The sequence below is a fragment of the Ptychodera flava genome, chromosome 15, assembly GCF_041260155.1.
Source record: "Ptychodera flava strain L36383 chromosome 15, AS_Pfla_20210202, whole genome shotgun sequence".
NCBI lineage: Eukaryota > Metazoa > Hemichordata > Enteropneusta > Ptychoderidae > Ptychodera > Ptychodera flava.
Window position 1 is genome coordinate 660,332 of NC_091942.1, and position 21,853 is coordinate 682,184.

The 21,853-nt window shown below is 39.0% G+C and overlaps 1 protein-coding gene across 1 annotated transcript in view; it reads right to left on the reverse strand.

Moving 5' to 3' along the window:
• The window catches only part of LOC139150884 (uncharacterized), a 124,804-nt gene that overhangs the window by 7,737 nt on the left and 95,214 nt on the right, over window positions 1–21,853 (reverse strand). Inside the window, exons 7-8 of the mRNA XM_070723320.1 lie at window positions 12,617–13,598; window positions 11,999–12,035 (exon numbers count right to left, since the gene is read on the reverse strand). Of these exons, the coding sequence (XP_070579421.1) occupies window positions 11,999–12,035; window positions 12,617–13,598 (1,019 nt within the window). The remainder of the gene's footprint in view (window positions 1–11,998; window positions 12,036–12,616; window positions 13,599–21,853) is intronic.

Consider the following 21,853-nt stretch of genomic DNA (forward strand, 5'->3'; position numbering starts at 1 on the left):
TCATTTGAATATATCACATTTTGATCATTCCTATGAACCTGTATACCAAATATCAAAGCTAATAATAAGAAAACAAGTTTCCAGAGAGTTGTTAAGTCATTTTGATACCATTTCTTCCTCTTTCTGCTCTTCTGCATGCACAGTCCCTCCACAAACGGTCAAGAAACGCTTTTGTTCAAAGGTGCTAATCACCTACACAGTTGCAATAGTCCGCGTTGCGGTGGACGCAGGAAGCGAATGACGTCATAGGCAAGTTAGCGTCTTGTTTCAGTGGCGTCTTGTGACACGGTCCCGCTCCGGTATCCTACGATTTTCAGTCAATCAAGCAACTTTATTTCATCTTTCTGCACTGTTTCGCATGTATTTGAAGACTTGTGAGAAGATGAGTAAAACAGTTTCTTAAAGATCTAGGTCACTATCGAGAAATCTTGGATGATATTTTATGGCTGAGTTCAGCCATGAGGTGATCTTGACCGACGCCATGCATTTCGGAAACACTGTGAATTTTACTCCCCCTATTGTTTTTTCACCTTTCATCAAAAAAGTAAGTCATGCACCTCCTAACAAGGCAAAGACTTCGAAAAAATAGGGAATCGTGTTGTGTTGTTATTTTGAAACCTAATTCGACAAGAAAACTAGTCTTTTTTGCCGCGTTTATATTTTCAACTGAAAACAAAATGGCGTCGCTTGGGATCGACGAGTCGTATCTGCATTACATGGGAAAATCCTAAAATGTCTTCCTTAACTCCCTTTTGATATCGATTTAACATGATAATTCCTCAGTTCCAAACTTTGAGAGTTCGATTTGAAATTTTTGATCGTTTTCAACAAAATTCAATGCACGAAATCAAGGAACTCTTACGATGACCTTGTTTTTGCAAGGTGCTCCCGTCGACCGTGCGTCGACCCATTGAGAGTTGGCGTTATGGTAATAGTGCAACGTTTTTTCCGACCCTTTTTTTCTCCTTTATCGATCGTTCAGAGGTGTCAAGTGCGGCCCTACCGATCGTTCAGTCTTCTCAAAAGTAGGCAATCAGGTTCATGACGGAATCTGTTCTTTCTTAAAGACACAAGTTACTGCCGAACCCAATGTTTTGATTTTGTCGATCTTTCGAATTCTCAGACCGCCAAATTTAGAGAATCTAGAAACCCTACAAGTGTCGCGACATTTTGGTGACATGACCTCCCCAAGCCTGGGTGCCAAACTCTCTGCCATGGATTTTCCTGATTGAGGATCAAGTGAGATACAAATCATGTCGTGTATGGGTTTCGTATGTTACCCACGAGAGACCGTGGTCAATCCATCGATGGGTATTTATATACAAACTGATTGTATCGGTTGCTACACTGTGGACATTGGAAGACCACGCAAGGCTTGGGTTTCGCAGCAGTACGTGTCGACGCAGGATTTTTATCTTCCAAAATGAAGTCCCAATCAACATGGGAGTCGTCAAATTGACGAAATCGTCTCCGACTTGTACATAGTTCACGCTGCATGACTCCACGGCAGGCAGATGTAAACAAACTTTGGCCTTTAGACTCATGCGCAGACAATAATCAGAATGCATTCTGGGAGAATTAAGTTTCTGCTTACGATAATTTTATGCACGTAACTGTTAACACCTCCCGCCGCACGCGTGATAATCCGGGATTATCCCCATCAGTAAAATCAACAGAAAGCCAAATCGAAACCCGGACCATAACAAAAGAAACTGGTGGCGTTTCTTGACCGTTTTGTGGAGGGACTGTTCTGCATGCAATATTTCAAACACACAGGTTGATTTTTGTCCTTGCATTACATCAGTCCTTTGGAATCGTAATTGGGCCAATTGTGTAATCAGTTTAAGAGGGTGAAATGTACCATGGACATTGATATTCAGGCAACTTCATGATTAACAAGTCATCGTTGATGACACAGTCCCCACTTGTTAATGGGTACTTTGATTACAGTTCCTCAGAGAGGATAGAGTCCTCTTCATTAGGTCTGTGATAAAAATACTTTTGAATATATTCGCTTGATATATGTCTGAGCTGTAGTTCAGGACATGAAAAAATCGTAATAAAATGGCCACATGCAGGCCATATTGGATCGCATCACAAAACAAATTGATGTGCATAGCTATGATATTGGTCAATGTCCTTGTACCAACTTTGAATAAAATCTGTCAGAACATGTCTGAGTAATAGCTCTGTACATGAAAAAATCGTAATAAAATGGCCGCCTAGCGGCCATATTGAATCATATCACAAAACAAATTGACGTGCGCATGTATGACATAGGTCAATGTCCTTGTACCAAGTTTGAATAAAATCGGTTGAGATATGCCTGAGTTATGGCTCCGTACATGAAAAAAATCGAAACAAAATGGCCGTAAGGCAGCCATATTGGATTGTATCACAAAACAAATTGGTGTGCATATCTATGTCATTGGTCAATGTTCTTGTACCAACTTTGAATAAAATCGGTTGAAACATGCCCGAGTAATGGCTCTATACCTGAAAAAATCGTAATAAAATGGCCACACGGCAGCCATATTGGATTGTATCACAAAACAAATTGACATGCATCTGCATGACATATGAAGTAATCCTTGTACCAAGTTTGAATGAAATCGCTCCAGGCATCTCTGAGATATCTGCGTGAACGGACAGATGGACGGACGGACCTACGCATGGACATGACCAAACCTATAAGTCCCCCCGAATGGTGTCCGTGGGGACTAAAACCATCTGCACAAAGTTTCATCAAATTTGGTACAGTTGTACCAGAAACAGCCCTCTAATCTCAAATTCTGCAAATTAGACCTAATTATGCATGCCAAACCAATATAAATAGACCTGCATATGTATGCCATTGTGTAGTATCCTTGTACCAAGTTTAAAAAGAATTGGCTCAGGAATATCTCAGATATCTGCATTCATTAGCCCCTATGCATGGACACAGCATTAATATTAATTCCATCCTGGAACGCCTGTGGATCATACCTGGGGACCCTGTGGATGGATATCAAATACAGGAAAGAAAACGACCGTCACACAGCCATTTACGATCGAATCATTACAAAAATCGGCGTGCATATATATATGATAGGGATTAATATAGGTACCAACTTTCAATGCAATCGCTCCCAGCATCGGTGAGAAATTTACGTGAACGAACGCACAGTCGTAAAATATAGGAAACAAAATGGCCACCACACAGCCATTTTAGACCAGATCAAAACAAAAATCAATGTTCACATGTATAACATATAGAGTAATCTATGTACCAAGTTTGAATGGAATCGATCCTAGCATCACTGAGAAATTTGCATGAACATACGCACCGACATCAAATACAGGAAACAAAATGGCTGCCAGACGGCCATATTGAATCGGATCGTAAAACAAATTGACATGCATATGTATGGCATAGGTGATAATCCCTGTACCAGGTTTGAATGAAATCGCTCCAGGCGTCTTTGAGATATCTGCGTGAACGGACGGACGCACGCACGCACGCATGCACGCACACACACACGCACGCATGGACATGACCAAACCTATAAGTCCCCCTGGACGGTGTCCGTGGGGACTAATAAGATGCACAGATGCACACCACTTTTGTCATATCAAATTTGTCTTAACTTTTAGGAGCAGCGTTCCTCATTGACTGTATTACAAACACTTTGATACCGCAGAGTGCAAACACTGTGATACTACAGAGTTCAAACACTGTTATACCAGGGTTCCAATACAGTGATATTACCAAGTGCAAACACTGTAATACTACATAGAGTTCAAATACTGTGATACCACATAGAGTTCAAACACTGTGATACTACAGAGGGCAAACACAATGATACTACAGAGTGCAAACACTATGATACTAAAGTGCAAACACCGTGATACTATACAGAGTTCAAACACTGTGATACTACAGAGTTCAAACACTGTGATACTACAAAGTGCAAACACAGTGACACTATACAGAGTGCAAACACTGTGATACTGCAGAGAGAAAACACAGTGATACTAAAGAGTGCAAACACTGTGATACTAGAATGCAAACACTGTGATACTATACAGAGTGCAATCACTGTGATACTACCGGTACATAAAGTTCAAATACTGTGATACTACATAGAGTTCAAATACTGTGATACTACATAGAGTTCAAACACTGTGATACTACAGAGGGCAAACACTGTGATACTACATCGAGTTGAAACACTGTGATACTACCTTATATGGAGTGCAAACACTGTGAAACTATATAGACAACGTGCAAACAGTGTGATACTGTATAGACAGAGTGTAAACAGTGTGATACTGTACACAGAGTGCAAACTGTGATACTGTATAGACAGAGTGTAAACAGTGTGATACTGTATAGACAGAGTGTAAACAGTGTGATACTGTATAGACAGAGTGCAAACTGTGATACTGTATAGACAGAGTGCAAACTGTGATACTGTATAGACAGAGTGTAAACAGTGTGATCTGTATACACAGAGTGCAAACAGTGTGATACTGTACACAGAGTGCAAACTGTGATACTGTATAGACAGAGTGCAAACAGTGTGATACTGTATAGACAGAGTGCAAACAGTGTGATACTGTATACAGAGTGCAAACAGTGTGATACTGTATACAGAGTGCAAACTGTGATACTGTATAGACAGAGTGCAAACTGTGATACTGTATAGACAGAGTGCAAACAGTGTGATACTGTACACAGAGTGCAAACTGTGATACTGTATAGACAGAGTGCAAACAGTGTGATACTGTATACAGAGTGCAAACTGTGATACTGATAGACAGAGTGCAAACAGTGTGATACTGTATAGACAGAGTGCAAACAGTGTGATACTGTACACAGAGTGCAAACAGTGTGATACTGTATACAGAGTGCAAACTGTGATACTGTATAGACAGAGTGCAAACTGTGATACTGTATAGACAGAGTGCAAACAGTGTGATACTGTATACAGAGTGCAAACTGTGATACTGTATAGACAGAGTGCAAACTGTGATACTGTATAGACAGAGAGCAACTGTGTGATACTGTATACAGAGTGCAACTGTGATACTGTATAGACAGAGTGCAAACAGTGTGATACTGTATAGACAGAGTGCAAACAGTGTGATACTGTACACAGAGTGCAAACTGTGATACTGTATAGACAGAGTGCAAACAGTGTGATACTGTATACAGAGTGCAAACTGTGATACTGTATAGACAGAGTGCAAACAGTGTGATACTGTATAGACAGAGTGCAAACAGTGTGATACTGTATACAGAGTGCAAACTGTGATACTGTATAGACAGAGTGCAAACTGTGTGATACTGTATACACAGAGTGCAAATAGTGTGATACTGTACACAGAGTGCAAACTGTGATACTGTATAGACAGAGTGCAAACAGTGTGATACTGTATACAGAGTGCAAACTGTGATACTGTATAGACAGAGTGCAAACAGTGTGATACTGTATAGACAGAGTGCAAACAGTGTGATACTGTATACAGAGTGCAAACTGTGATACTGTATAGACAGAGTGCAAACAGTGTGATACTGTACACAGAGTGCAAACTGTGATACTGTATAGACAGAGTGCAAACAGTGTGATACTGTATAGACAGAGTGCAAACTGTGATACTGTATAGACAGAGTGCAAACTGTGATACTGTATAGACAGAGTGCAAACAGTGTGATACTGTATACAGAGTGCAAACTGTGATACTGTATAGACAGAGTGCAAACAGTGTGATACTGTACACAGAGTGCAAACTGTGATACTGCATAGACAGAGTGCAAACAGTGTGATACTCTACAGAAAGAGTGCAAACAGTGTGATACTGTATAGACAGAGTGTAAACAGTGTGATACTATATAGACAGAGTGCAAACTGTGATACTGTATAGAAAGAGTGTAAACAGTGTGATACTGTATAGACAGAGTGCAAACAGTGTGATACTGTATAGACAGAGTGCAAACAGTGTGATACTGTATAGACAGAGTGCAAACTGTGATACTGTAAAGACAGAGTGCACTGTGATTCTGTATAGACAGAGTGCAAACTGTGATACTGTATACAGAGTGCAAACTGTGATACTGTATAGACAGAGTGCAAACAGTGTGATACTGTATAGACAGAGTGCAAACTGTGATACTGTATAGACAGAGTGCAAACTGTGATACTGTATAGACAGAGTGCAAACAGTGTGATACTGTATAGACAGAGTGCAAACAGTGTGATACTGTACACAGAGTGCAAACTGAGATACTGTATACAGAGTGCAAACAGTGTGATACTGTATACAGAGTGCAAACTGTGATACTGTATAGACAGAGTGCAAACTGTGATACTGTATAGACAGAGTGCAAACTGTGATACTGTATAGACAGAGTGCAAACAGTGTGATACTGTATACAGAGTGCAAACTGTGATACTGTATAGACAGAGTGCAAACAGTGTGATACTGTACACAGAGTGCAAACTGTGATACTGCTAGACAGAGTGCAAACAGTGTGATACTCTACAGAAAGAGTGCAAACAGTGTGATACTGTATAGACAGAGTGTAAACAGTGTGATACTATATAGACAGAGTGCAAACTGTGATACTGTATAGAAAGAGTGTAAACAGTGTGATACTGTATACAGAGTGCAAACTGTGATACTGTATAGACAGAGTGCAAACTGTGATACTGTATAGACAGAGTGCAAACTGTGATACTGTATAGACAGAGTGCAAACTGTGATACTGTATAGACAGAGTGCAAACTGTGATACTGTATACAGAGTGCAAACTGTGATACTGTATAGACAGAGTGCAAACAGTGTGATACTGTATAGACAGAGTGCAAACTGTGATACTGTATAGACAGAGTGCAAACTGTGATACTGTATAGACAGAGTGCAAACAGTGTGATACTGTATAGACAGAGTGCAAACAGTGTGATACTGTACACAGAGTGCAAACTGAGATACTGTATACAGAGTGCAAACAGTGTGATACTGTATACAGAGTGCAAACTGTGATACTGTATAGACAGAGTGCAAACTGTGATACTGTATAGACAGAGTGCAAACAGTGTGATACTGTATACAGAGTGCAAACTGTGATACTGTATAGACAGAGTGCAAACTGTGATACTGTATAGACAGAGTGCAAACAGTGTGATACTGTATACAGAGAGCAAACTGTGATACTGTATAGACAGAGTGCAAACTGTGATACTGTATAGACAGAGTGCAAACTGTGATACTGTATAGACAGAGTGTAAACAGTGTGATACTGTATACACAGAGTGCAAACAGTGTGATACTGTATACAGAGTGCAAACTGTGATACTGTATAGACAGAGTGCAAACAGTGTGATACTGTATACAGAGTGCAAACTGTGATACTGTATAGACAGAGTGCAAACTGTGATACTGTATAGACAGAGTGCAAACTGTGATACTGTATAGACAGAGTGCAAACAGTGTGATACTGTACACAGAGTGCAAACTGTGATACTGTATAGACAGAGTGCAAACTGTGATACTGTATAGACAGAGTGCAAACAGTGTGATACTGTATAGACAGAGTGCAAACTGTGATACTGTATACAGAGTGCAAACTGTGATACTGTATAGACAGAGTGCAAACAGTGTGATACTGTATACAGAGTGCAAACTGTGATACTGTATAGACAGAGTGCAAACAGTGTGATACTGTATAGACAGAGTGCAAACAGTGTGATACTGTATAGACAGAGTGCAAACTGTGATACTGTATACAGAGTGCAAACTGTGATACTGTATAGACAGAGTGCAAACAGTGTGATACTGTATAGACAGAGTGCAAACAGTGTGATACTGTACACAGAGTGCAAACTGTGATACTGTATAGACAGAGTGCAAACTGTGATACTGTATACAGAGTGCGTACTGTGATACTGTATAGACAGAGTGCAAACAGTGTGATACTGTATAGACAGAGTGCAAACAGTGTGATACTGTATACAGAGTGCAAACTGTGATACTGTATAGACAGAGTGCAAACAGTGTGATACTGTATACAGAGTGCAAACTGTGATATTGTATAGACAGAGTGCAAACTGTGATACTGTATAGACAGAGTGCAAACAGTGTGATACTGTATAGACAGAGTGCAAACAGTGTGATACTGTATACAGAGTGCAAACTGTGATACTGTATAGACAGAGTGCAAACAGTGTGATACTGTATACAGAGTGCAAACTGTGATACTGTATAGACAGAGTGCAAACAGTGTGATACTGTATAGAAAGAGTGCAAACAGTGTGATACTGTATAGACAGAGTGTAAACAGTGTGATACTATAAAGCCAGAGTGCAAACTGTGATACTGTATAGAAAGAGTGTAAACAGTGTGATACTGTATAGACAGAGTGCAAACAGTGTGATACTGTATAGACAGAGTGCAAACAGTGTGATACTGTATAGACAGAGTGCAAACTGTGATACTGTATAGACAGAGTGCAAACTGTGATACTGTATAGACAGAGTGCAAACTGTGATACTGTATACAGAGTGTAACTGTGATACTGTATAGAACAGAGTGCAAACTGTGATACTGTATAGACAGAGTGCAAACAGTGTGATACTGTAAAGACAGAGTGCAAACAGTGTGATACTGTACACAGAGTGCAAACTGTGATACTGTATAGACAGTGCAAACTGTGTGATACTGTATACAGAGTGCAAACTGTGATATGTACTATAGACAGAATGCAAACAGTGTGATACTGTATAGACAGAGTGCAAACAGTGTGATACTGTATACAGAGTGAAAACTGTGATACTGTATAGACAGATTGCAAACAGTGTGATACTGTATACAGAGTGCAAACTGTGATACTGTATAGACAGAGTGCAAACTGTGATACTGTATAGACAGAGTGCAAACTGTGATACTGTATAGACAGAGTGCAAACAGTGTGATAGTGTATACAGAGCAAACTGTGATACTGTATAGACAGAGTGCAAACTGTGATACTGTATAGACAGAGTGCAAACTGTGATACTGTATAGACAGAATGTAAACAGTGTGATACTATAAAGCCAGAGTGCAAACTGTGATACTGTATAGAAAGAGTGTAAACAGTGTGATACTGTATAGACAGAGTGCAAACAGTGTGATACTGTATAGACAGAGTGCAAACAGTGTGATACTGTATAGACAGAGTGCAAACTGTGATACTGTAAAGACAGAGTGCACTGTGATTCTGTATAGACAGAGTGCAAACTGTGATACTGTATACAGAGTGCAAACTGTGATACTGTATAGACAGAGTGCAAACTGTGATACTGTATAGACAGAGTGCAAACAGTGTGATACTGTATAGACAGAGTGCAAACAGTGTGATACTGTACACAGAGTGCAAACTGTGATACTGTATAGACAGAGTGCAAACTGTGTGATACTGTATACAGAGTGCAAACTGTGATACTGTATAGACAGAGTGCAAACAGTGTGATACTGTATAGACAGAGTGCAAACAGTGTGATACTGTACACAGAGTGAAAACTGTGATACTGTATAGACAGAGTGCAAACAGTGTGATACTGTATACAGAGTGCAAACTGTGATACTGTATAGACAGAGTGCAAACTGTGATACTGTATAGACAGAGTGCAAACTGTGATACTGTATAGACAGAGTGCAAACAGTGTGATAGTGTATACAGAGAGCAAACTGTGATACTGTATAGACAGAGTGCAAACTGTGATACTGTATAGACAGAGTGCAAACTGTGATACTGTATAGACAGAGTGTAAACAGTGTGATACTGTATACACAGAGTGCAAACTGTGATACTGTATACAGAGTGAAAACTGTGATACTGTATAGACAGAGTGTAAACAGTGTGATACGGATACACAGAGTGCAAACTGTGATACTGTATACAGAGTGCAAACTGTGATACTGTATAGACAGAGTGCAAAGTGTGATACTGTATACAGAGTGCAAACTGTGATACTGTATAGACAGAGTGCAAACAGTGTGATACTGTATACAGAGTGCAAACTGTGATACTGTATAGACAGAGTGCAAACTGTGATACTGTATAGACAGAGAGCAAACAGTGTGATACTGTATAGACAGAGTGCAAACAGTGTGATACTGTACACAGAGTGCAAACTGTGATACTGTATAGACAGAGTGCAAACTGTGTGATACTGTATACAGAGTGCAAACTGTGATACTGTATAGACAGAGTGCAAACTGTGATACTGTATAGACAGAGAGCAAACAGTGTGATACTGTACACAGAGTGCAAACTGTGATACTGTATAGACAGAGTGCAAACAGTGTGATACTGTATACAGAGTGTAGACAGAATGTAAACATGTGATACTGTATACACAGAGTGCAAACTGTGATACTGTATACAGAGTGAAAACTGTGATACTGTATAGACAGAGTGTAAACAGTGTGATACTGTATACACAGAGTGCAAACTGTGATACTGTATACAGAGTGCAAACTGTGATACTGTATAGACAGAGTGCAAACTGTGATACTGTATACAGAGTGCAAACTGTGATACTGTATAGACAGAGTGCAAACAGTGTGATACTGTATACAGAGTGCAAACTGTGATACTGTATAGACAGAGTGCAAACTGTGATACTGTATAGACAGAGAGCAAACAGTGTGATACTGTTAGACAGAGTGCAAACAGTGTGATACTGTATACAGAGTGCAAACTGTGATACTGTATAGACAGAGTGCAAACAGTGTGATACTGTATACAGAGTGCAAACTGTGATCTGTATAGACAGAGTGCAAACTGTGATACTGTATAGACAGAGAGCAAACAGTGTGATACTGTACACAGAGTGCAAACTGTGATACTGTATAGACAGAGTGCAAACAGTGTGATACTGTATACAGAGTGCAAACTGTGATACTGTATAGACAGAGTGCAAACAGTGTGATACTGTATAGACAAAGTGCAAACAGTGTGATACTGTATAGACAGAGTGCAAACTGTGATACTGTATAGACAGAGTGCAAACTGTGATACTGTATAGACAGAATGTAAACAGTGTGATACTGTATAGACAGAGTGCAAACTGTGATACTGTATACAGAGTGAAAACTGTGATACTGTATAGACAGAGTGTAAACAGTGTGATACTGTATACACAGAGTGCAAACTGTGATACTGTATACAGAGTGCAAACTGTGATACTGTATAGACAGAGTGCAAAGTGTGATACTGTATACAGAGTGCAAACTGTGATACTGTATAGACAGAGTGCAAACAGTGTGATACTGTATACAGAGTGCAAACTGTGATACTGTATAACAGAGTGCAAACTGTGATACTGTATAGACAGAGAGCAAACAGTGTGATACTGTATAGACAGAGTGCAACAGTGTGATACTGTATACAGAGTGCAAACTGTGATACTGTATAGACAGAGTGCAAACAGTGTGATACTGTATACAGAGTGCAAACTGTGATACTGTATAGACAGAGTGCAAACTGTGATACTGTATAGACAGAGAGCAAACAGTGTGATACTGTACACAGAGTGCAAACTGTGATACTGTATAGACAGAGTGCAAACAGTGTGATACTGTATACAGAGTGCAAACTGTGATACTGTATAGACAGAGTGCAAACAGTGTGATACTGTATAGACAAAGTGCAAACAGTGTGATACTGTATAGACAGAGTGCAAACTGTGATACTGTATAGAAAGAGTGCAAACTGTGATACTGTATAGACAGAGAGCAAACAGTGTGATACTGTATAGACAGAGTGCAAACAGTGTGATACTGTATAGACAGAGTGCAAACTGTGATACTGTATAGACAGAGTGCAAACAGTGTGATACTGTATAGACAGAGTGCAAACAGTGTGATACTGTATAGACAGAGTGTAAACAGTGTGATACTGTATAGACAGAGTGCAAACAGTGTGATACTGTATAGACAAAGTGAAAGAATGCAAAATACTGCAGATACTTACACTTTCTGATGGTTTGAATGGACGTGGTGGTACTTCCCTGTGAATGACAAACACACAAAAATAATCAAAGTTCAGTCTCTGTCCCACTGTATTTGCAAATTTTGCATGAATGACTTATTGAAGAACAGTGTACCCCTGACAACACTTATGAACTCTGAGTCAAGTTCGGAATTTCTTTGAGTCACATTTTTACCAATGTGACAACAAAAAGGTTAAAGAATTCAATATGAGAGTGAACGGGATAAGAGAGACAAACATAATACAATAATTTACTGTGGCTAATTTTCAATGTTAAACTGTTTGAGTATTTTTTCAGATCCCATTCACTGCATGGAGGTAACATTGCCCAAGTAAACACAGAAGTCACGATGTCCACAGCTACACTTTCACTGTGTGCTGATGTCAAACAAAATGCAACAAGTCTAAAATTTAAAAGGAATCCACATTGTAAAGAGGCACTTTGTGTACAAGCACTGTGTAATGCAACAGAATACATAGATCATTATTAGTATGCTACAGTTTCTGCAACACTGACATTTCACTGATCAAAGTTACAGCATAGAACACAAGGATCACCAATCAGGTGTACACAGCATATAGCAAATACGTTAAACTTACAGCGCATAATCCCGCTTCAAGGGTGGAGGTGGAACATTATCTTCCGTTGTGATCTCACCAATGGGATGTAAAGAGGGATTGACATATGTAGGGTTATTTGGTGTGTTTATATACAGGCTGGGTAAAAATGGTATACTATCTTTCCTAATGCCTTCTTGGTCTACATTTGCATAGTGGTTAACGTCCGCTTCCAAAATACCATCATCCATGCAGGGTATTTCATCAACAAAGTCTGAAGAATCTTTTGGTTTTTCATCAGCTGGTTGGGGTGGTTGTAGGTATTCATAATTATCATCATCTTCCTCATCAGATTCATCATCAGAGGTGTTTTCTTCCTTGCGCAGGGGAAGCGGTGTAGCAATCTTAATATCCAAAGCTGCACTGTCTGACTGACACCTCGTGATTGTTTTCTTGATTTCATGTGACTCAACTTTGGTTTCCCCCAGTTTTGTAGCACTATTATCATTTGACCCTGTTCCTTTGACAGACAGTTTCTCCGCGTTTGCATCTCTTGTGTCCACTGGAAAGCCTTTCTGCAAGTTTGCATGTGCTGCATCAGCACTGTGCGGATGCAAGTTCTTTAGGTCCATAGGATTTAACAGATCATTTTGCCGTGTGGAATGTGGTGGTATCTTAAGATGAAGTTTTGGAGGAGGATGAGCTGGTAACTTCAATACCGGTGTGGCTGAGCATGCAGCATTGCTAATGTTACCTTCATCAGCATTAACATATTTTTTATCCCCACCACTACTGATAGGCTTGCTGGAAGCAGGAATTACAATTTCAACCTGTTCATAGGCATTCCTACTACGAGGCACAAAGTCCTCATCTGTTTGTTGGAGTCCTTTTCCCTGTTTTTTTGGTAATTCTGGCATTTTCCTAGCAAGTCTTGGTGACTTTTGAGGGATTGGAGGGGGTTTTTCAACCAACATGGCTTGTATATCAGCCATGGAATGATGAGTTTGTTCCCCCTGACTTGTATCTGCAATATGAAAGAGTAAACGGATTAAGATATTTTCATCTGTCTGCTGTAGCAGATTATCTGTTACTTTTACAACAGATTGGTTTATGATATCACAGGAGGTTCTTGGCTTTTAAAAGAGGAATAAGCTGCAGCAGCAAAAACAATGAAGGTGACACATTCAATTTAAAGCCCCAGTATTTGTAACTTTTAACAATTTTTTTCATATTTTTGATTAAAATGACATCCTCAGTATGTGAAAGTAGACCATAATTAATACTGAATAGGATGGTTTGCATGCCTAGCCCGCCTCATGATTAACAGTAAAAGGAGTGAAAAATGACTTCTTGTCCGGACCAGAAGTCAGCTTTGTTGACACAAAACGAAACGTAATCACACCACCACGCATGCTCAACCACATCTACGCAAGTTTTACTGTGGCGTCCGTAGAAACCATACGCTCTTCGAAAAGGTCTGGTCCATCGAAACTGGAGACTCAGCTAAAAACGCGCAAAAGTTGGGTGAAATACCGGAAAGATATAAATATGTAAGTGTTTACAGATTGTTCCGACTATAATGAGCCGTGCAAACAAACGTCTTGAACAGCTAAACTAAAGACGGAGGCAGTCGATTGTAAGCTTCATGCAAGGCACTGCACGTTGTGACCGATGGTACGGAGATCAAGTTTGCTGAATGAATTGAGAGAGAAAAACATATATGAATAAAAATTCAACACTTCACCATTGTAATCATTGAACTAGTCGTTTCTTCCATTATGGAGTATAATGAAAATTTCGTTTAAAATAAATGACAGGACTGATTCTGCTCCATCTACTCAAACGAAGTTTTGTGTACGGCCAGGCTACGCTGCAGGCAACACAGCCTATCAACTTCGCATATCGTTGCCGTACGGCGTAATTGAAAACGCTCAGAAAGGAAAAATTATATCTTGAATGCAGTACAAAAGTCTTACTTATTAATTTAAAAGTATATCAAAATAACATCGAACATAACGGATATCTAATCCTCACAAGGACTACAGTAGTACAATTATCGGCTAGCTGCGATGCGATGGAGCTCCAGCGAGGCATTGTAAGCTTAGAAGTTCGAACACAAGAGAGATCCCGGCCTCACTGCAAAGTCGTCCCCTGCGCACCCGGCCCACAGCAAACTAACCTCTTGGTTTGATTCTGTTGTTTATATATTTTTGTATAAAGTTCATGATACATATATCTGACTTTCACAACTGTACAATTTGCTCAGGACTGTGAGTTTGGCTGTAGTCTACAGACGATCGGAGGAACTAAGGCAGGCCCCAAATTTGCATGGACAATGCCCGGGACAATTATAGACGCAGCTCGATGAGAAAGTCATTCACATAAACCTAAATGAAGTGATCAATACAAAACTTTTAAACATCACTGGTTCTGAAAATTTATGATCAACGGTTCTGACCTACGGATTGTACACTGCGACGTTGTTTTTTGTGTGTTTGGCCGGCTACTAGTCCTGTAAGGCTGTACTACATCGGAGGTAGTAGCCTGTACAAATGCAGCGGGCGGCCGGGCCGAGATTGGTGTGGGGCCTGCAGCAAGGTAAAATTGACAGCGTCCATTGCAGAATGCCCACGTGTTATCCTTTCTCGTTTGGGAGGAAATTTACCGCTGTATTCAGAATGCCTTTTTACCAGTATAAAAGCTCAGTAACTGATGCATCAAGAGCCAAGAGTCTGTAAATTTCTTAGCAGTAGCTCCATTGTTTTTTTCTAAATTTTCGCTGAGTTACAGCAGTGCGTATACTGGTCCCGATCGATCTGACTCAGGCGTTCACATCTGTTTAGGGAGCCGTCATTATTTACGATCTGGGGGTCGGAGGAATTACATTAGAAACTCCGAAATTTTGAGTCACACCCCAGCCAACCATGATGACTTTGAGTAATCCCCTCTCTAACAGAAAGTTTGGCTTACCTGAGCCCATGTAACAATATGTAGATATAAAAGTTCACCTAATAAGCAGTCTCCGACCATATAGTATTGCTAAATTTGGATGGGTAGCATGTCATTATGGTATGGTTAAATGTCCAAATGGTTATTGAACTCAAGTCAAATAAAATATACATTTCTATGATAATATAAAGGATGAATTCACAACAGTTCAGTTTTGTCTTAGATCCTGTGCACTTATAGTGATATCTGTCTAGAACATTTCTCCATGACCCAGCCTCTCCTTCCAACCCTGGTAACGACTGCAGAAAACTACTGTGTGACATCATCATCACCAGTGTTGATCCTCATCTTTACTGTCGCTGGTGCCATTGCGTACATGAACAACGATATCATTCTCATCGTCACTATCTTCTCTTTCATAATAAGTATTGCTAGTAGTAGCACCTACTTGTAGTTTTTTGCCTTCCTTCATCTAGTTGATATTTATTTGTACTGTTAGAGTATTTTTCTTTTATTTAATATGTATCAGAGTAAAATATATATATAATCAACTAATCATTATTTCATTGAGGACAGAGTAAGACAAAGAAAAAACATTTTGAGCACCCCCTTATAACTTTCAATTTTTGAATGACCCCCAGGTCGTAAATACTGACGGTTCCCTTACTTGCTGCCAAAGGCCATCGCGTTCACTGCATTCGACTGCTTACCATACATTGCCAAACTATGTTGCTTCGATTTCGCAATCACCTTGCCGCTAAAGCGACAATCAGCTGAAATTTATTACTTCAAGTTACTCAATTTTGATAGGTATTTGCCTACAGAAGTGAGCCAAGTGTATATAGTGTCGTCTTGATTTTACATCGGTACCCGGAGTTCTGAGTGACCAACTGCAGGGTGCGCATCGGTGCACTGCCGACTGCAGTTTGAATAATCCGTATATAACGCACACTGTACCAGAATAGAATGTCAGCCTCCTCTGCCAAAGTTCTGTATCCTCTGAAACACAGTAGCAGTACGTATTTGAACGGAGAAGAACAAAAAAATAGTGTCAATGACACTGTCCTCCCATTTTGCAGCGATACTAACTACTAGTACACACATGACATTGCAGTCTTACAGGTTGACTAAGAAAATTCCATGCAAGTCCAAATTAATCTTATACCCCAGCAATATGAAATGCTCCATCTCATAATGACTTTTAAACGTCTGACAGAAAACAACCCTAGGATCAAGACTATCATGTTTTACAGCAATCCAACAAATACTTTGGGAGAAAATGATTTTTTGACAAAAAATGGGAAAATTGCCCCAAAATTACAAATATGAAAATTTCACCACAATTTGAACAAATCTGACAAAGGTCAACCCTAGGATCATACATACAAGTTTTCAAGGCAATGGGATGAGTGCTTTCAGAAAAGATTTTTTGACAAAAAACAGGGGAAAAATCGCATAAAAAATACAACTTTCAAAATTTCACCACAATTTGAAGAAATGTAACTTAAGTCACTATAAAGAGCCTGTATACCAAGTTTCAACCAAATCTGGCCCGTGGTTTTAAAGTTTTAGCAATTTGCAGGATTTTTCCTTTTTTCCCCTTCATTTGCATATTTTTGACTTTGACATGTTTATTTCAACAAATTCACATCTCCACCCCTCAATGCACCTGTCCACCAAATACTAAGATGGTAGGTGCTGCGATTTAGGAGTTTTTAATGTTGACAGACATACATCCGCACATAATAACTAACATACATACATACATACATACATGTACATACATACATACATACAGACAGACCATAGACCCTCCAAAAAACGCGGGTCTACAGACAGACAGACAGACAAACAGATAGACATGCATACATTTATTTTTACAGCTTTTAACCTCCAACAGCCGACCAACTTGTCAATATTAGCTTGATCAACTTGATACTTCTGCTTATAATAACATAAATGAGAATTAATTACATTCTAATTAAAGTAAACAAAACTCGCTTATCAACATTTACGTCATAAAAAAAAGCATATCTGTCTGGTTATAAAGAATCTTCAGCTGGTTATCTTTATCAGCATTTCATCCTATTAACCAAGCACATTATAACTTTCAAATTAACATTGCAAGTAAGTTCTGTTGAATAAGTTGAGCCTGTAGGTACTCAGAGAAAGCACACAGAAGAGACAAATGTTTGCAACTTAAGAAGTTCAAGGTCATCAAAAGCATTATAAGGAATCATGTAACACTTTCACTGCATGGTTTACACAGATTGCATAATTGCTATAAATAGCACATGAGGAATCTTACAATCCAGTTTACCATAAAAACCCTATTACTTTGACCACTCTTTTAATTGATCACTCTATTTTTTCCTCAAAAAGTAATTTTATTTTATCCTTACCAAGTCAACCATAAATGGAAATTGGAACTTTCTCTATCTCTATTTATTTGACCAACCTATCATGACAAACTATTATGAGCAATTTCTTTTAGATAACATACAGAGCACAATATATGACAGTTCAGAATATGTCAAAGTTAGGATTCAGGAAAGTTGCCTTTACATGTTTTAATCCTCCAAGATGGTAAGCATTTCACCATGAACTGTCAAAAAAGTTGAACATTCTAATAATTCTACACTAAAATTATTTTGGCTTTGTTGATATCCTCATTAATTCAATTATTTAAAATCGTATTAATTATTTTTTTCTGGGTGAATTGATAGGGTTTATACAGTACAAGAGGTACATACAATGTTAGTCAAATTCAGTTAAAACATCAATTACAATCTAACATTGCATCATTCCTATAAATAGCACCTCAGACTGGAACAGCACAATCATAATCTGCTCATTCACACAGGCAGTACTTGACTTTGAATGAATGACCTACTACATTTCACCTATGTACCAAATTTGATAGCATGACAAAAAGTACCACAAAATTTTCAAATTTCAGCTTGAGTTCACAGAGTCATCTTCAGGTCATTCCTAGGAACCTGCACACCCAATTAGAAAGTAATGGCATACACAGTTTCAAAGAAGATTTTTTTAACCAAAAATGGCAAAAATTGCCCAAAAATACAAATATGCAAATTGTGCCATAATTTTGATGAATTCTATTTTGAGTTTTCACAAGGTACCTGCACGCCAAATTTTAAAGCGATCCAACCATTGGTTTAAGAGGAAAAGATTTTTTACTAAAATGGCAAAAAAAGAAAAAAAAAATCATTAAAAATAGAAAGCATCAAATATTGACATCAAATCTATATGTTTAAATGAGTTGGGCCCAAGGTACCTAAAACCCAAATATGACAATGATCAGATGAGTAGTTCCTGAGTTATTGATTTTTGACCATTTTCGCTTTTTTTCTACCTCATTAGCATATCTATGGGCCTAAAAAGTTCATTTTAACAACGGCACATCTACATCATATATGGCATCACTACACCAAAAATCAGCTCAATACGTGCAGCGGTTTTTGAGTTTTTGCGTTGGACGGACAGACATCCATACATACATACATACATACATACATACATACATACAGACAGACATCTCACATACAGACTTTTTTCAACCATATAACCTCCCAATTGCCATATATGTATGGCAAATGGGAGGTAATAAAACCATTCGCAGGTCATTCAGCCGGCGACCATGGGCGATCACCCAGGCAGTGTGGTGTGGCATGGCAAGGCCCCAGGAATGTTGCAGGCTCGATGATGTCATCAGTATCGGCGTTCTCGATCACGTGCACAGCCTACAAGTTGTCAACAAACCCGCGCGGCAATCCAACTCGATCGGGCAATATTTAGCGTTTGTATGTCACTACAGGAGCACAAATTTGGCTTATTTCTTTACTGAACAACATTTCACGATGGATGTAAGAGAATAATATGTAATTTCGAACATAAAAAAGGTTAAAAGTTACAAATACTGGGGCTTTAATGCAAGCAATATGGCCATCAGTCATCTCCCAATTTTTTTTTTTTTTTTTTTGGGGGGGGGGGGATGATCTTCAGTGAAAGACAACCATTACATAAGAATTGTTATTATAAATGAATTTATAATTTGGTAAAATCACTGATGTATGTAGAATAATGAGTATTTGTTGAAAATACAGCTTTGATACACAAAGTTGTGACTAGATTTTGTGATGTCATTTTTTGAGACCCAATTTTTTGATAAAAATAAATATCTATGGTCACATTCAATTTCACAAAGTTCATAATTGTGACTGAGCTTTTATCTGCGATATTGTGTCAAAGCTTAAGAAATTTTGGTCATTAATTGTAAACTCTGGGTGCATATTATAGTCTCACAATTTTGAATAAAAACAGTTGTAAACTTGACAGAAGTTGAAGGCAAAAGAACACTTCAAATGATACATTCAACATGCAGGAAATGATCGGCTGATGCAAGCTAGCTGAGGTTCCAATAATTCTGAGAATTAAAGAAATGTCCAAAGAAGGGGGCGTAATCAAGACTTCCAAGAGGTCAAGCCTTTGTGCACCTGGAAGTAATCAAATCTTATTTTTCAGTCATGTGTTGTGTGATTTATATGAATGTACAGATAAAGTATCGCTCAAAGCTTCGCTTTTTTAGCCTCATTATCGTTTCCGTATCGTTTCCGTATCGTTTCCGCATCGCCCAACCCCCAATCCAACATCACTCACTCGGTTGTTTCGTATCGTTTCCACATCGTTTCCGTTTCGTTTCCGTATCGTTTCACTAGCGCATCGCCTCATTCCCGCCCATAAACGGTGTGTCCTTTCATTTTAAACTTGCATCGTGTCGAACAATAAAAAGAATGATACGCGAACGATTTATTTTTGCAATATTCGCGATTGCAAAAATCGCGATCTTTTGACGTTGCAACCATGCATAATCACTCACCATGCTCACTGCTAATTTAAACAACCTTTTGCCATGACCTCTATCAACAGCTGAGCAGGCCTGCTGTGTCATGTTCTTTTCTCAACAACGATATTTAGAAATGCGGAGACATGGCACAGCGCATTTTTGTAACATGTTAGAAGCAATGGTTTTGTCGAAAGTTCTGAAAAAAAAATCAGAGCACATTTTCACTTGGGGTCGACACGAGGTCGCGGCCATGTTGATCCACAGTTACGAGTGGAGTGAAACACAGCGGCCGCCGCGTAGTCTGCATAGAATAATGCATACTACGCGGTGGCCGCTATGTTTCACTCCACTCGTAACTGTGTGTCGATCAACTCAATTTCTGCTTGGCTGGCTGCATGGAACTCAAAGACATCGGATATGAGCATGAATAACCGATGTCATTTCGTCAAAAGTCAATGAAAATTGAAAATACAGACAAGATTCATCTAGTTGAAGGTAAATGATCGGTTAATAATCATGAATTCGAACGTCTCAGATGATGTGGGTACGTGATTTAGAGTGATCGGCGCGGCGTGACATATGTAGGCCTACTCAGATTTATACCTTATGCGCACGGTGCGATAGTTTGCCTAAAATTAATTTTATGTTTGATGGATAATTGGTTGCGGAGTGTAACTCTATAGTATGAATTGCGTAGCAATTATTGAAACACTTGGAAGTTCCCGCTATCAGACTGTTATCAATGTGTTGTGACTAAAGGTCACGGACTTCCTTCTACGTCATAATTTATTCACGTCAATCGGATTTAAAGGTCACTGTGTTAAGCATTAGGAGAATTCATGGCGGCATCATTGTATGTGTTAACCTAGTATATGATACACTGCAGTTATTATTTTAGCAATTCTCCTTACTTTATACGGCCAGGTTTTTCTTGTGCGGTTTCACGGACGTAAAAAAATACTAATTTCAGTCATATAAAATGATCATCCGCATACAGTACCGCACATTTCTGGGTTTCTAGTCAGCGGAAAAGTTGTCCCACGTCATTTTTTGACACTTGTCTCATCGGGCAACGGGTACTGGTGTTTCAGTTGCAGTTGCCCGAACGCGACTTTCACTTGCAACCGTTAATGTCTGTCCCTGGCAGAGTGCTATCTTGTTACAAAAATGTTCGCAAATAAAACGGTAAACAAACTTCATATCAAATAAAAGCAATTTGCAAAAGTAGCGAATTATAATCACAATATGTTTCAACTTTGTTCCCATTTTTTGCTCACGTGTTGACACACGTGAGCATATGTCGCAGCGATGTCTGTCTATCTGTGTGTCTGTCTGTCTGTCTGTCTGTCTGTATGCTGTCTGTGTGCTCAATATCTCAAAAACGGCTCATCAGATCAGAATAAAATCTGGTACATAGATTCAGTTTGCAAATGGCAAGAACTGATTAGTTTTTGGTGGATGTG